General features: G+C 53.7%; 5 protein-coding genes across 5 annotated transcripts; 3 read left to right on the forward strand and 2 right to left on the reverse strand.

Moving 5' to 3' along the window:
• Positions 1–1,332: 1,332 nt before the first annotated feature.
• B0I36DRAFT_342675 (uncharacterized protein) lies at positions 1,333–2,301 on the reverse strand (the record flags this gene model as incomplete). The annotated part of the gene is made up of 2 exons (XM_046156101.1): positions 1,429–2,301; positions 1,333–1,401 (listed from the first exon to the last, which is right to left on the reverse strand). A coding segment is annotated over exon 1 (337 nt), but the record flags the coding sequence as incomplete, so codon positions are not given.
• Positions 2,232–2,892, forward strand: B0I36DRAFT_342676 (uncharacterized protein). Its single transcript, XM_046156102.1, has 2 exons — positions 2,232–2,544; positions 2,651–2,892. The coding sequence occupies exons 1-2, from the start codon at positions 2,246–2,248 to the stop codon at positions 2,835–2,837; spliced, it is 486 nt and encodes a 161-aa protein (XP_046003908.1). The 5' UTR covers positions 2,232–2,245; the 3' UTR covers positions 2,838–2,892.
• Positions 2,893–3,682: 790 nt separating this feature from the next.
• Positions 3,683–5,112, forward strand: B0I36DRAFT_437062 (uncharacterized protein; the record flags this gene model as incomplete). The annotated part of the gene is made up of 3 exons (XM_046162881.1): positions 3,683–3,706; positions 4,204–4,374; positions 4,425–5,112. 3 exons carry the CDS (start codon positions 3,683–3,685, stop codon positions 4,656–4,658), a joined length of 429 nt encoding a protein of 142 aa, XP_046003909.1. The 3' UTR covers positions 4,659–5,112.
• A 633-nt stretch (positions 5,113–5,745) lies between these two features.
• Positions 5,746–8,046, forward strand: B0I36DRAFT_378627 (P-loop containing nucleoside triphosphate hydrolase protein; the record flags this gene model as incomplete). The annotated part of the gene is given in 6 exon segments (XM_046160710.1): positions 5,746–5,845; positions 5,918–6,590; positions 6,702–7,243; positions 7,265–7,358; positions 7,371–7,924; positions 7,943–8,046. 6 exon segments carry the CDS (start codon positions 5,746–5,748, stop codon positions 8,044–8,046), a joined length of 2,067 nt encoding a protein of 688 aa, XP_046003910.1.
• A 1,598-nt stretch (positions 8,047–9,644) lies between these two features.
• On the reverse strand, positions 9,645–12,694 carry B0I36DRAFT_402253 (P-loop containing nucleoside triphosphate hydrolase protein; the record flags this gene model as incomplete). The annotated part of the gene is made up of 4 exons (XM_046161723.1): positions 9,645–9,772; positions 10,514–10,754; positions 10,836–12,534; positions 12,561–12,694. The coding sequence occupies 4 exons, from the start codon at positions 12,692–12,694 to the stop codon at positions 9,645–9,647; spliced, it is 2,202 nt and encodes a 733-aa protein (XP_046003911.1).
• Between the last annotated feature and the right edge of the window lie 62 nt (positions 12,695–12,756).

The following is a 12,756-nucleotide window of genomic DNA, read 5'->3' on the forward strand; positions in this document are numbered from 1 at the left end:
CGTCGTGTACGTACACACTCCGGGCGAGCTGCTTTGTATCGCAATGCCGAACACTCGTAATCTCGGGTCCTCGCCCGGGCTGCCCACCCCATATATGAGTGGCAAGCAGAAGCTTGGATTTCAGCCTAGTCAGCCATCCAAGCCACTGTCGTGACTTCTCCTGGTGGTACTGTATCCTCTGCTGCGACCATAGCTCCGCCTTGACAAGTCTTGCGACTACCCGGGGCCCTGCCTGTAGCCATGCGTTCCTGGAATTGGTGGCGAACGAGCTGTCGTGACCCTCGAACATCATACTGTCGTAAATGTTTGCGAGCTCAACCTGGTCGAGCAGTGCCGCTCCCTCGCCGTAGAGCAGCTCATCCAACCCCGTCTCGAGCTCGGAGACTAGCCTCTGCGCCATGTCGCGGAATTCCTGGACCTCGATGCGCTGACCGAGATAGCTGAGTGAGTGCTCGCCTGCCGTCTTCCCACATGATCCTCGCTATGCCTCCCTCCTTCTGGCGAAACCCCTTTCCGAGCGTCATCCATCTCGTAATCGTACTAAACGGGCTGTACGAGCCGTCCGCAATCCAGCGCTGATACCCGTCTCGGAACGTGTTGAGATCCTCGGCGCATATGCGCTCCTGCTCGGCCTCGACCTCGTCCAGCCCATCCCCTTCGCCGCCATTGTCTTCTATCGCCCCTTCCTGCCGGATCGGGATATGACCGAGCAGATGCTCTAGTAGTAGCACGCGACTACACCACGCCAGCCCGGCTAGTGTTCCCGTAAACTCGCCGGGAGCCATCCATTTTGCCCGTGCGGGGTCGATAGCCAACACGGCAGTGAAGTGCAGAAGCGGGTTCTTGAACTGGTCCACTATGACCTGTTGTGTGAGTGACGAGATACAGAATGTAAAGACCCGTGCATCCAAGTCCTCGTCCCGCTCCATATCCCCGGGAACTACAAGCCCTCCACCTCTGTCACTCGCGCTGCTGTTAAGCGCGTCGACTAGATTGACGAGAGCTAGCCACTGCGCGTCGCTCAATCGAATATGGCGCTTCGTCCTCGCTTCTGACCGGCCAAGACGATACGCTCGGACACAGTAGCAGAGATACTGTCTCCAGTACGCGCGGTACCTCTCTCTTGTCCGCGCCTCCTGCTTCAGCTCGAACGGTTGTGGAGCTGGACGTCCTGGATCGCGGCTCGCCAACCAGCAGAGCGTCTCGACGGGGACCTGCCCGATCCGCTGTTCGCATGGAGAAATCGTCCGGTCGAAGCTCTGGCCCAGTCGTACAAGCATCGCCTCCTCCTCTTCTCGGCCTCTCCTTGCTACCCATCCTAGCCTAGCTAGTTCCCTCGGAGTCAGACCTGGCTGAGCGGCCCGTCGAAGCTCAGCCATGTCCAAGCCTGCTAGATGCACAGCACAGCCCATCTTACGGACCCACGGCGACTCAAAATCGACCCCCGTCTCCTCACCGATCATACGTTGCCGCTCTTCTACCTTTGCTGTAGTCTTCGCCTCGTACTTGCGAAGCTGCAGCTCCCACTCTGTATCCGGGATGGCAGATCGTGACTCTGCCTCTCTCCCAGTCGTAGTCTCCTCTCCTGTGGTTACTCGTTGTGGCGGAGTGTTGGTATCGACAATCCAGTATCGTGTAAGCTGCCGCGCTCGGGAGAAAGACTGGAGTGCTACGGCTGTCCAGTTATTCTTTGAACGCTCGTAGCAACCATGGCTATCGTCCACCTCCGACCTCTTTCCTGTCCAGTGCTGCCGGATCACCATCTCGTTTGTTGTTAAAAAGCGGCATACTGTGCAGCTGAACCCGGCCTGCACCCGGAGCTCTGGGACGGGCGACGTTCCATCTGCCGGTGTCTCCGCTGTCTGTGGGTCCGCCAGCCTACCTGCCGTTGCGGCGGCTGTCGTGGCCCTCTCCCGGATCCGCTGCAGAACAGCACCCTTTGCGCCGTGCCTCCGCCGGAAGTGGGACTCAATGCCGGGCCCGGGCTGGATGCCAGCCTTACACACCGAGCATATAAGAACGCGCGACTCCTCGCGGAGATACACATTGATTTCCGACGGGGGCGCTCCGGCGTTGTTGTGATGGTCTTCCATCTCGGCTTCCTGGCGTCGCCCGGCTGCGGTGTCTGGTCTCGCTGCAGTCGCTGCCGCGTTTCGCGTCTGGACGGGTTAATTAGTAGTGCGTCGGTTACCGCCTTACAGTAGAGCTCGAATGACGTAGATGAAGTATGGTCGTAAGTATTGACATGTTTCTCATATCTATCTACCTGTCTAGCCTAATGATGAACTCTCCCTTTTTTTTTTCTTCTGTGCCTGAGCTGCGACAACGCGTCGTCGCGTGGCTCTCACCCTTCATCTTGGGAGATTGGGGCAGCCAGCCAGAATGGCCGGGGGCGGGGGTCCACTGGGGGTTAGCATCCCTGCCCACCGTAAGTTTGTGTCCAAGTGCCAATTCCTCTATGGCGCACTTGGGGTTCAGAATGAGTCCAATGGCCCGAGCGCCCGCCCCCTGTTGTGTGGCAGAGAGACGCCAACTGGACACAAACTGCTTATGAATGATGGTCAGGGTAAGCCTACGTCCTAGGGCGGTATGAACTCCTCGTCGGAAGAGTCGCCCTCCAGCTCGATACTATGGATAGTGCGGCGCTTACGCTTCTTGTTGTCGTTACGGGAGGGGGGGGCCTTCTTGCCGTTACCGCTGGGGCGGCGAGGCGGATCACTACCGGAGCCGGTAGTAGTGCTGCCCGGAGTGAAGTCGACGGCGGTAGATATGGTAGCGGGGTGCGAGGCGGAAACGGCGTGGAAGCGGCGCGGAAACCGGGGAAGAGAAAAACATAAGAAAACTACTAACGCGGGGTAGCTACGAGAGCGACTTAAGGAGGAGGAAAGAGGAAAAAAACTTAGGGATGGGAGGTGGGAGAGGGCTTTATATATGTATTGAGGAGGAGGGGCGGCTTACCGGCGAGCGTACTATATAGGTCCGGTGCGCCGGCTAGCGTACGTCGCCCGGCCGGCTCGCGCCCCACTTTTCGCCGCGGCGGCGCTATCATACGAGGCGCGCCGGGCCTTCTTTTTACCGCGTAGGAACTAGCATACGAGGTACGCGGGGCCTACGCTGATAGATGAAGCGCGCTAGTGTGACCGTGCAGTGCGGCTAGGACTGATCAGGTGGTTCCAGGTGCCAGAGTACTTAAATCCCTTAAGGATAGCAGGCGCACCTCTTGTACATAGACATCGGGGAGAGCAGCGACGACTTGACAGCAGAGCTCCCTCTTTTTCACAGCTCCTTCAATTCAATTGTTTTTCCCCAAAGATTTTGGATGTACAATGGGAACGCCCTGATCATCCCATTCCTCACCGTTGCACCCTCCCAATCATGCGGTTGGTGGTGCTGGCTCCCCTCCCCAAATCGCTGCTGTAGCACATTGGTGCGGGTCGGTGATGCCCTCACCACCGGCCTCCCTCCTTTGCGGCAACACCGCAACACCTGCCCGGCAGGTGGTATACAGTTGGTCATAGGGGGTTTTCTTTATAATCACCTTATTCCACCTTGCCCCAGGACACTATCCTTATCGTTTAAGAATAAAGAAGTTTCTAAGTAAAAAGCTCTTAAAATAAGAGAGTTATTAAGGTATAAAAAGGTAGGCTTAATGCGGCGATAAGGAAGTGGGCGGGTTACCCGTATGGGCGGGTCACCCGTGGATTACGTTACGCTGTACCCACTAGTTAAAAGGGGTTTAGCGGTGCTACGAATCTATCGTGTAATAAACCGTGCCGTGAGGCTGGACTAAAAATACACGCTGCGTCTTCTCCGCGCTAAAGCAGCGCCTACGCTTGGGGTTATCGTCGCATGCAAAAGGATGGCTCTTCACCAGCCAAACCTTGCTCAAAATGAAAAGAGAGTATGCCCGCCTTTGTTCCTCAGGGCGCATCGTACTCGCTGCGCGGTAGATGCGTAGATGCACCTTCAGCGCCGCGAGCTCTGCCTCAGGCCGTGGTGCCTTCGTATCCGGGGCAACCAGTGCAGTGCAATGCGGTGGTGACCATAAGTCGGGCTCATCGTCGACCTCGCTGCCCATTCCTCCCTCTCCTCTGCAGCCTCATCATCAAACCCGTAAGTGTCGCCTTCGGCGGCCGCAACGCCCTCGTTGTCGGCGCGCTCGCGCCCCTACATTGGAGCGTATTGCTGACGGTGGCGCGACAGAAGCGGCAACAGCAACAACAACAACAACAACAACAACAACAACAACAACAACAACAACAACAACAACAACAACAACAACAACAACAACAACAACAACAACAACAACAACAACAACAACAACAACAACAACAACAACAACAACAACAACAACAACAACAACAACAACAATGGGTACGTCGTTTCTTGTTTGACTTCACCGTGCCCTCACTGACCTTGGGCAGCCCGTACCCGCAACAGTGCCGGCCGCTCCGGCGGCGACGACGACGATGTCGAGGCGCGGGAGCGCCGCGAGGCCGCCGCTGCCACCGCCGCCGCCGCCTCCGCTGCCGCCGCCAACGAGCTGCTTCGGCAGTACGAGCTGCAGAAGCAGCAGGAGCAGCCTGCTCCCGATCCGGGCCTGCAAAATTAAACTATTCATCATTTTAGTTAGGACTAGGCTATTTAAATCCGACTGAGGCTCTAGCTTGTACACTTTTCCATATGTGCACACAAGTCACTTGCTTGGAAAGAAACGCCCCGTTTACGCAATCTCGCCAGGAGCTCATCAATATCACACACCATGCTGCGTTCATTCTCTCGCCGACGAATACGACATATGCAGTTTGCGGCAACTGTCTACTGCAAAGTTCACAAGGGCATGAGATTTGTGGTGATACAACGAAGAATTCATACGGGCAGCATTGAAGGCTAACACCACAACATCCGAGGAAGACCGCAGCCTGCGAAGGTATCATAGTCGAGACGTTGCTTTTTCACATAAGCTTGACCGATAGGCCGGAAATCGCCAGGGCGATTCGCGGTACTTTTCTGGATTATGATCTCGTAGTTGCATCCCACAAGTCAGGGTCGTCATTTTAGTGTAAGCAATTGGCTGACCACTATAGCCAAGATGTAATGGATTAAACCCTGGCTCATGGGACTCAGAGGCATGCTCCTTCGTGCGACCCACTAATCAATGTTCTTCGCGAACCTACCGGTATCTTGAAGAAAAAGGTCGCATAAGATAGTGACGTCACAGAATATTGTTCTACAAGCCATAGCGTGTGCCGCAGCGAAATACTCGAAACCTTAGGATATGTTTCCGTGCCTGCGCATGGACTGGTGGATGTCTATCAGCCCGGCCAGGGTATTCACGCTGTCCTGCGAGCACACGACCTCTTCGTGGACAGCCGAGATAGCGGACGGTGCATTGGAGATCTTTCGAAATTCGGTTGACAGAAGACGTGTCGTATGGAGTACTGGCACAGTAATAGCAATCACGCCCGCCGTTATGCTGAAGGGATCGGCCATGCTGAAGTAGATGGTGCTGTACCTGGTCGAAAAGCGACGAAGACTTCAAGGCTTTGAACCCCGTAACAACCAGACTGGTGCGAGTACCTGCCCGGTTGGCGGGGTTGCATCACTTACACCGCAAAAACTCGGACATCATGTGGGGGCGGATGCAGCTCTCAGATTGTTGCCAACCAGGTCTGAACTGCTGATGCATCCTACAGCACAATGGTCCAACAAGTCACCACAGATCATCCATACGCTTTCGCACACATGGCCGGGCCGACACAAATCGCGTTTGGGGATGGAAATCGTGGGTTCCAAGTGGGGTTAAACACCGGATCAATCACTACCGCGTTCCACTTACCACCTGGTAGGGCGTACCTTGATCGCGTCTTTTCAGCGCTCTCACCCTTCCTATCATACGACTGACAACCCTTTCTAGAACAGCCAGAAACACCTCCGAAACCGTGCCTCACCATCCCCTTCCGCCGCGACGCCAACTTTGTTCCTCGCAAGTCCCTCCTCGATCGAATATACCACGCTTGCTCGAGGCCAGCCTCCCGCATTGCACTTGTAGGGTTGGGTGGGATAGGCAAGTCCCAGCTCGCTATCGAGTATGCCTATCGAACCAGCGACGAAGCGGCAAAGACAAACCATCCTACATGGGTGTTCTGGATCCATGCCGAGACGCGAGCGCGTGTCGAAGAAGGATTCCGTTATATTGCCGACACCGTCAAGATCCCAGGGCGGAAGCAAACAGACGCAAACGTTCTCCAGCTGGTTGAGCAATGGCTTCGCAGTATCGAGAACGGGCCGTGGCTCTTGATCCTGGACAACGCAGACAATGGCAGCGTGCTCTTCGATGCCGATCCTGAGTTACCTGATAAGGCCAACGCGACGACGTCGAACGATGCCAGCCGACGAGCTTTGTGGTCATATCTGCCACAAAGCGCTCACGGGTCGACCATAGTAACGACGAGAAACAAGGGTGTCGCTCAGAAGCTGGTAGATGACTACAAGAGCATAATTGAGGTCCACCCCATGGATGAAGACCATGCTCTCGCGTTACTTGAGAGGAAGGCTGGTAGCCAACCAAATATGGAGAATGGTACAGCGTTAGTAAAAGTTCTTGAATATATGCCTCTGGCTATCAGTCAGGTGGGGGCTTACATTCGACAGCGAGCACCACGAACCTCGATCGAGAAGTACTTGAAGGAATTCCAAAGGAGTGAGCGACACAAGCTCAGTCTCCTGAATCGCGATGAGGGCGACCTTCGAAGAGACCGTGAGGCATCGAACTCAATCATTGTGACTTGGCAGATCTCATTCGAGTCTATTCGATCAGAACGTCCTTCAGCGGCCGATCTGCTAGCTCTCATGAGCTTTTTCGACCACCAGGCAATTCCGCAATCATTGATACAGCCATGCGATCGCCCCTTGAGTCGAAATGGTAACATGAGTGAAGGGGACGACGATAGGACCGACGAGGAGAGCGACACCGACAGTGGGAGCTGGCATGATCATGACAGTGACGATTCTCGTGCCAGCAACACTTCCGAAGACTCCACAGGGCAGGCTTTCGAGGACGACCTCCTCTTGCTTCGAAACTACAGCCTGATCTCTATAGATGAGACAGGGGCGATCTTTGGGATGCACAGTCTTGTGCAGCTGGCGACGTCAAGATGGCTGAGTGCTGAGAAGAGGACCGCACCATTGATAGAGGAGTTTGTGCATCGGATGGCGCGCGGGTTTCCCTCTGGGGAGTATAGTAACTAGGCTATATGTCGAGCACTGTTTGCTCATGTCGAAAGCGCGATCAAACACCGACCTGAAAGTGGAAAACCGCTCGAGGAGTGGGCACAAATTCTTTTCAATGGCAGTTGGTACGCCTAAAGCCAAGGCAGATACGGATTGGCAGAGACGATGGCGAAACGGTCGAGGGATGCTCGGATAGAAGCGCTCGGAAAGGATCACGAGCTGACATGGAAAAGCGTCTCCGTTATTGGTGAAATCTTCCACGATCAAGGGAAGTATAGAAAGGCGGAGGAGCTGTTTATGGAAGTGATAGAAACAAGCAAGCAGAAACTCGGACTGGATCATCCCGACACGCTAGCCAGCATACATAACCTGGCGTCGACATATTGTAATCAGGGACGATGGGATCAAGCCGAGGAACTGGAGGTGGAAGTGATGGAGACTCGCAAGCAGAAACTCGGACTCGATCATCCCGATACACTGGCCAGCATGGCCAATCTGGCAGCGACATATTGGAATCAAGGACGATGGGATCAAGCCGAGAAGCTAGAGCTGGAAGTGATGGAAACAAGCAAGCAGAGACTGGGCCTGAATCATCCCGACACGCTTACCAGCATGGCTGATCTGGCTCGTACCTTGTACGCACAAAAACGCGCAATCGAGGCTATTGACTTGATGGATTCCTGCCACGAACGTAGGTTGGAGGTGTTAGGACGAGGCCATCCGCATACATCCTCATCCCTAAAGTATTTGAAAACCTGGCGTACCGAGCAAATGATATTGCCTCTTTCGGCTTTGAATTTATCCGAAAAATAGTACATTGTTAGTCGGTCATAACATCCATAGATCTCCATTTTGAAATATATTCATGAATAGGAAGATAGTGATTCTGTCCCTAGAAACAGGGACACGTCATGCGCACATGATTTATGCTCGACTGGCTAGCAGCTAATGGGGTCCATGCGATTGCAGTAGGGTCGACCTGGTGACATTAGGGTGTTCATTTCTGTGTGTCACTGTCGGGAACTGGTGTTACCATTCCATGTCACGGATTGCGTGTGAATGCAATCTCAATAATATACGTTGTGCCTGCCTAGAGCGTGTTCCTATCTGCGCCGATCAGAAGAGCCCAATCTTTATACGAGGCAGGCACTTCAATGACATCATTTGCGTCAACCTGCTTGTGCAGCCAAAGTCGTTAGGCTGCAGAGTGGACGCGTGCGTTTTCAGGGCTACTTCAACATGCCACATCATTGGCGCGATGCAAGAAGTCCCTTCAATGACGTCTCTCACAGATAAACAATACCAAGAAAAGGGTTTTCCGCTTTTGCTCTCTACCTTAGGCTTGAAATTTTGTAGAGGATTCAATCGAGCTGCGCCGCTGAGAACACTGCTTATGAATTTGCACACATGCTTTCTCTGCGCTTTAAGGCGCTCTCAAAAGTGGTGGAGGTGCCCCTATCTCAATTAGGAAATATGATGGATAGCGCGAACCTGTCCATGATGATTCCTAATTGGGATACGGGCACACATTGACTTTTTGAGGTCTTGGCTCTCATAGGTAGTAGGGCAACGCTTTTCACAAGTGCTCGCTAGCACTCAACCAAGACCATATAGGATTTGACGCACTTGGTATTATTTGTTCGGAGCAGGTAGAAGGTGGCAGTCCGGCTGCTGCTGTTCCGTCTTTGGATCGCAATTTTTGCTCATCGGGAAGCCTTGCTATGCTTTGCTTGTGCACCCCCACCCTCCCCCGCTAAGGGGAGCTTATGCCCAATAGAGTTGCGCAGGGCCAGACAAAGCTCGCCAAAATCAAAAAATTCAAAGCTCAAAGTCCAGGGCAGGTGGGCACTCTCGCTTTAGACTTCGCTCACAGCCTAGCCGAGCAGGAGACTTGGAGTCACGCGACGATTCTTGATCTACCTGCACGTCAAAGATATCTGGAGGCTTTCAAGATGACCGTCCGAGTGCCAAACAAAATCTGCAAACCCTCAGCTGTCAGGAACCGGTTCTTCAGTACACTTGACACAGTTTTGGTAAGGACTCAAAAGTCAACGCTTGCCACTTCCGATGAGAGGGCTCTAAGGCTGACAGGCGCTTCGATAGTCGGATCTCAGAACAGCTGCGAGTTGAGGTCATACCCGACATGCCAGCATTGTTTGCTCAAGGTTGTGGTTCAAGCCGGAGCGCGCAAGCAATGTAGCAACGTCCATCGTTCTCTGCAAGTCCAGGTCAGCCAAGAGTGCGGTGGCAAGTCGCGAGACATGACCTATCTTATAGGCAGACTACTCTCTTAATTATGTGCATTTACAGAGCTTGAAGGAAGCGCAGTTTAGTAGGCCTGAAAGAAATAAGAAAGGCGAGACACACAGGTGGTAAATGCTATTGGGAATGGGAGGGTCATATCATTGCCTCTATTCACTAACTTGCGAAGGCGTGGATTCGGCCATTAACTCATTTAAGTCACCTTGCCAGAAGCCTTGATTCATGTGACCGTGGAATTGAGTAAACACACTCAATACACTCAGTGGAAATGAGGCCGCTTTTCGCCAACTGAATGCATTCTTCTACTACTTCATCCCGTAACATCGTGGTGGTAGTCCTCTGGCGTGACCTTCACTAACTCGGCTTGAGAGAAACAGGCGACCTTTGTTGTTGGCCAACATCAGCGCCGATAGCGTCTTGAGGAGATCTTTGCGATCCTTTGGGTCACATTCGTTAAGTCCGTCGACCACAACGTAAGATTTCATGGGCCCTGGCATGGCATCAATTCGATAAGGAGGCTCAATACGTCTGAAGGGTGAAACAAATGTTGCTGAACCTGGGTTTCCTAAGTACATGCCTTACACTGGAAGCACGGCGCTCCCTGTGTCCTTCATGCCGTAGCAAGTTCTAGCGGAGCGTTCTTTCAAGCGCCTTATTCTCCTCGTGGCTCAGTGTTGAAATGGAACAAATTTGGTCTTTATTCCTCATGTATACTCCGACAATGCTACGCAAGGGATGATCTAATCGGAGAAGATCTCTTGGGCTTCTTCTTAGATTTCGACATAACAGGTTCGTCGCCATAGCCACCTTCATGCGTTCAAGTGAGGCGAAGTCGGTAACTTCAGATCTGTCTTCATGCTCCCCAGTTGCTGGGGATGGCAAGCGCACAATTTTGTCGGCATCACGCTCCACTGTCAGGGCAGCATGGTCATGTCCATCTTCAACCGTTCTGTTTCTGTTGGTGCCTATATGCGACTTTTTAGCAATGTTGGTAACCGGTTTATTGGAGATATCTTACTGCCCATCCCGTCAACGGAAAATTGGCGGCAGATCTGGGCGCTCCTGTCCAGCACCTCGAGCTGCCGAACAGCCTGCTCTCTACCCACGCGGTTCTCCTCGGTCTCGCTCGCCAGACTGGCCACGAGCTCCGTGTCCATTTTGTACACCTTGGCTGGGGACAGCATCTGGTGCAGGGCGAGCACAAGCCCTGCCTCAATGACGGACACAGCGATGTCATCGATGAAGCGCTTCATAGCGACCTGGGTAGACATGGGTTGTCAGTCATGATCTGTGACGAGGCGAGTCGCTGGAGGTTCAAGGAGTCCTGGGGAGGATGTCACCTTGTAGTATGCCACCATCATGTCCAGGGCTTCTGACGCTGCGAACTTGTTCATGTCAGGCTCTGTTGTGCTCAATGTGGTCTTGTCTACCAAGGTTGCAAGATTTAATTCTCCATATGAGACGACAGTCAAGCTTTTTGTTTGGAAGTATTTCATGATCGCGGAGGCGACCTTGGTGTGGCTGCTGCCGGTCCGGATCTTCTGCAGCGTCTCGGTGAAGTAGTGGTTGTACGTGATCGGGTGTAGCTCTTGGTGCTGCTTGAGGATCTGGCTTGTCTTGTCTCGGAGATCTGCCAGTATGGCATCCATCGCCGGGCTAATGATCCTCTGAAGGACTGTCATTGACGTATTTGTGTCCGCGACGTGGTCAATTACCTGTCTGAGGAAGACCTTGCAAGCGTCCCACACGCGCTGGACGTGGGACAGCGCGAGCGCCTCCCAGGGGCCGGCTTGCTCGCGGAACAGCTCGGCGATGATCATGGGGTCGAAGGATCCAGGGAGCTCTCTGCCGCGGGAAAGGGACATCTTGTCCATGATTCTCCTGATGAATTCATCTCGAGAGATCGATCTCGCATCTGTGGAGGCGTCACTGGCCTCTTTGCCACCTTCCTTGATATGGTGACGCTGACCATTCTTCAGAACGTCTGCGGCGAAGTCGTCATTGTTGTTTTGAACGAAGGCGCGTAGGCGGCGCTTGTAGCCATTGCCAGTCTCGACGGCCTCGAAAAAGGAATCCGTCCAGTTGCCATCCGCAGCGTTTCGCACGAGGCGCTGAAAAGACTCCGATATCGTGATCATGTGTAGCTGCTGTTCGTAGTGCGTATTCCTGGGCCGGCCGAGTTTCTCCATCTGGGTACGGCACGCCTGACGCTTCGCATCGATCTCGGTGATCAGACTTGGGAGCTCCGCTGTGATGTGTTTCAGTAGAACTTTACTGAGTCGACTTCGTAGATGAACGACACCGAGAATGGCGCTTGGAAGATTCTTCCAGACCCCCTGAGCAAAAAAGTCTGCTTCGAAGGTATTGCGTCGATGGATTGAACCAGTCTCTTTCTCCGAGTCCATATTTTTGACAACATGCCAGCCGAGGCGGAAGTTGACCTCCTGATTTCGGGCGAGCAAGATGTAGAGAGCCTCGCTGTCGGAATCTGGGATCAGCATGTCAGGCTTCGTGACGATACCGAGGGTTCGTTCCCCGTTGTGGTCGACTGTTCTTGCGAGCTTCAGTACGATCTGGTTTGCGAAGTCGTTCTTAGCCGACACGACTGCCAGAATGATGCTTCGTGGCTCACACATGTACGACTTGACCGTCTCCTTTATCAAATCGACATCAGAGGCTTTCTGGTGCTTGGTTTCGGAATGGATCAAGCCAGGCAGGTCGACGATGGTCAGATGCGGGCGATCGGGGCCTGAGATTTCTACCCGCAGTAGGTCTCGAGCAAATGCCCTCCCGTGGGTCGATATCCCCATAGCGGATGTTGCCTCGCCGATGAGCCGAGCAAGGTCTTCAAATGTGTCCAATTTCTCGTCGGAGGTGGACAACGTGGCTTTCTCCGAGTCGTCTCTCGACATGTGCGGGACGATCGAGATACGCGCGCTGACCTGAGAGGTTCGTCGTAGCACGAGCTCGGCGGGGAATCGGGTGCAGAGATTGCTTCGGGCAGGGAAAGGGACTCCGGAGATGGCCTCTAGGACGGAACTCTTGCCGGATGACTGGTCACCGACCACGATGATCTGGGCAGCGAGATGAGATGGTCGATTCCCTCAGAGCGCAGGCGGTCAATAGCGTCCATCAGATCGAGGCGGTCTTTGGAGCAGAGGCCTTGCAGAGCCTCCTTCTGGATGGTCGTAATCACCATTTTCACTGCAGGAAAGGGAGGTGGTCCGTGAGTGGGTATTGAAATAGTGGTGATGTTCAGAA

Source organism: Microdochium trichocladiopsis (genome assembly GCF_020744255.1).
Source record: "Microdochium trichocladiopsis strain MPI-CAGE-CH-0230 chromosome Unknown B0I36scaffold_19, whole genome shotgun sequence".
NCBI lineage: Eukaryota > Fungi > Ascomycota > Sordariomycetes > Xylariales > Microdochiaceae > Microdochium > Microdochium trichocladiopsis.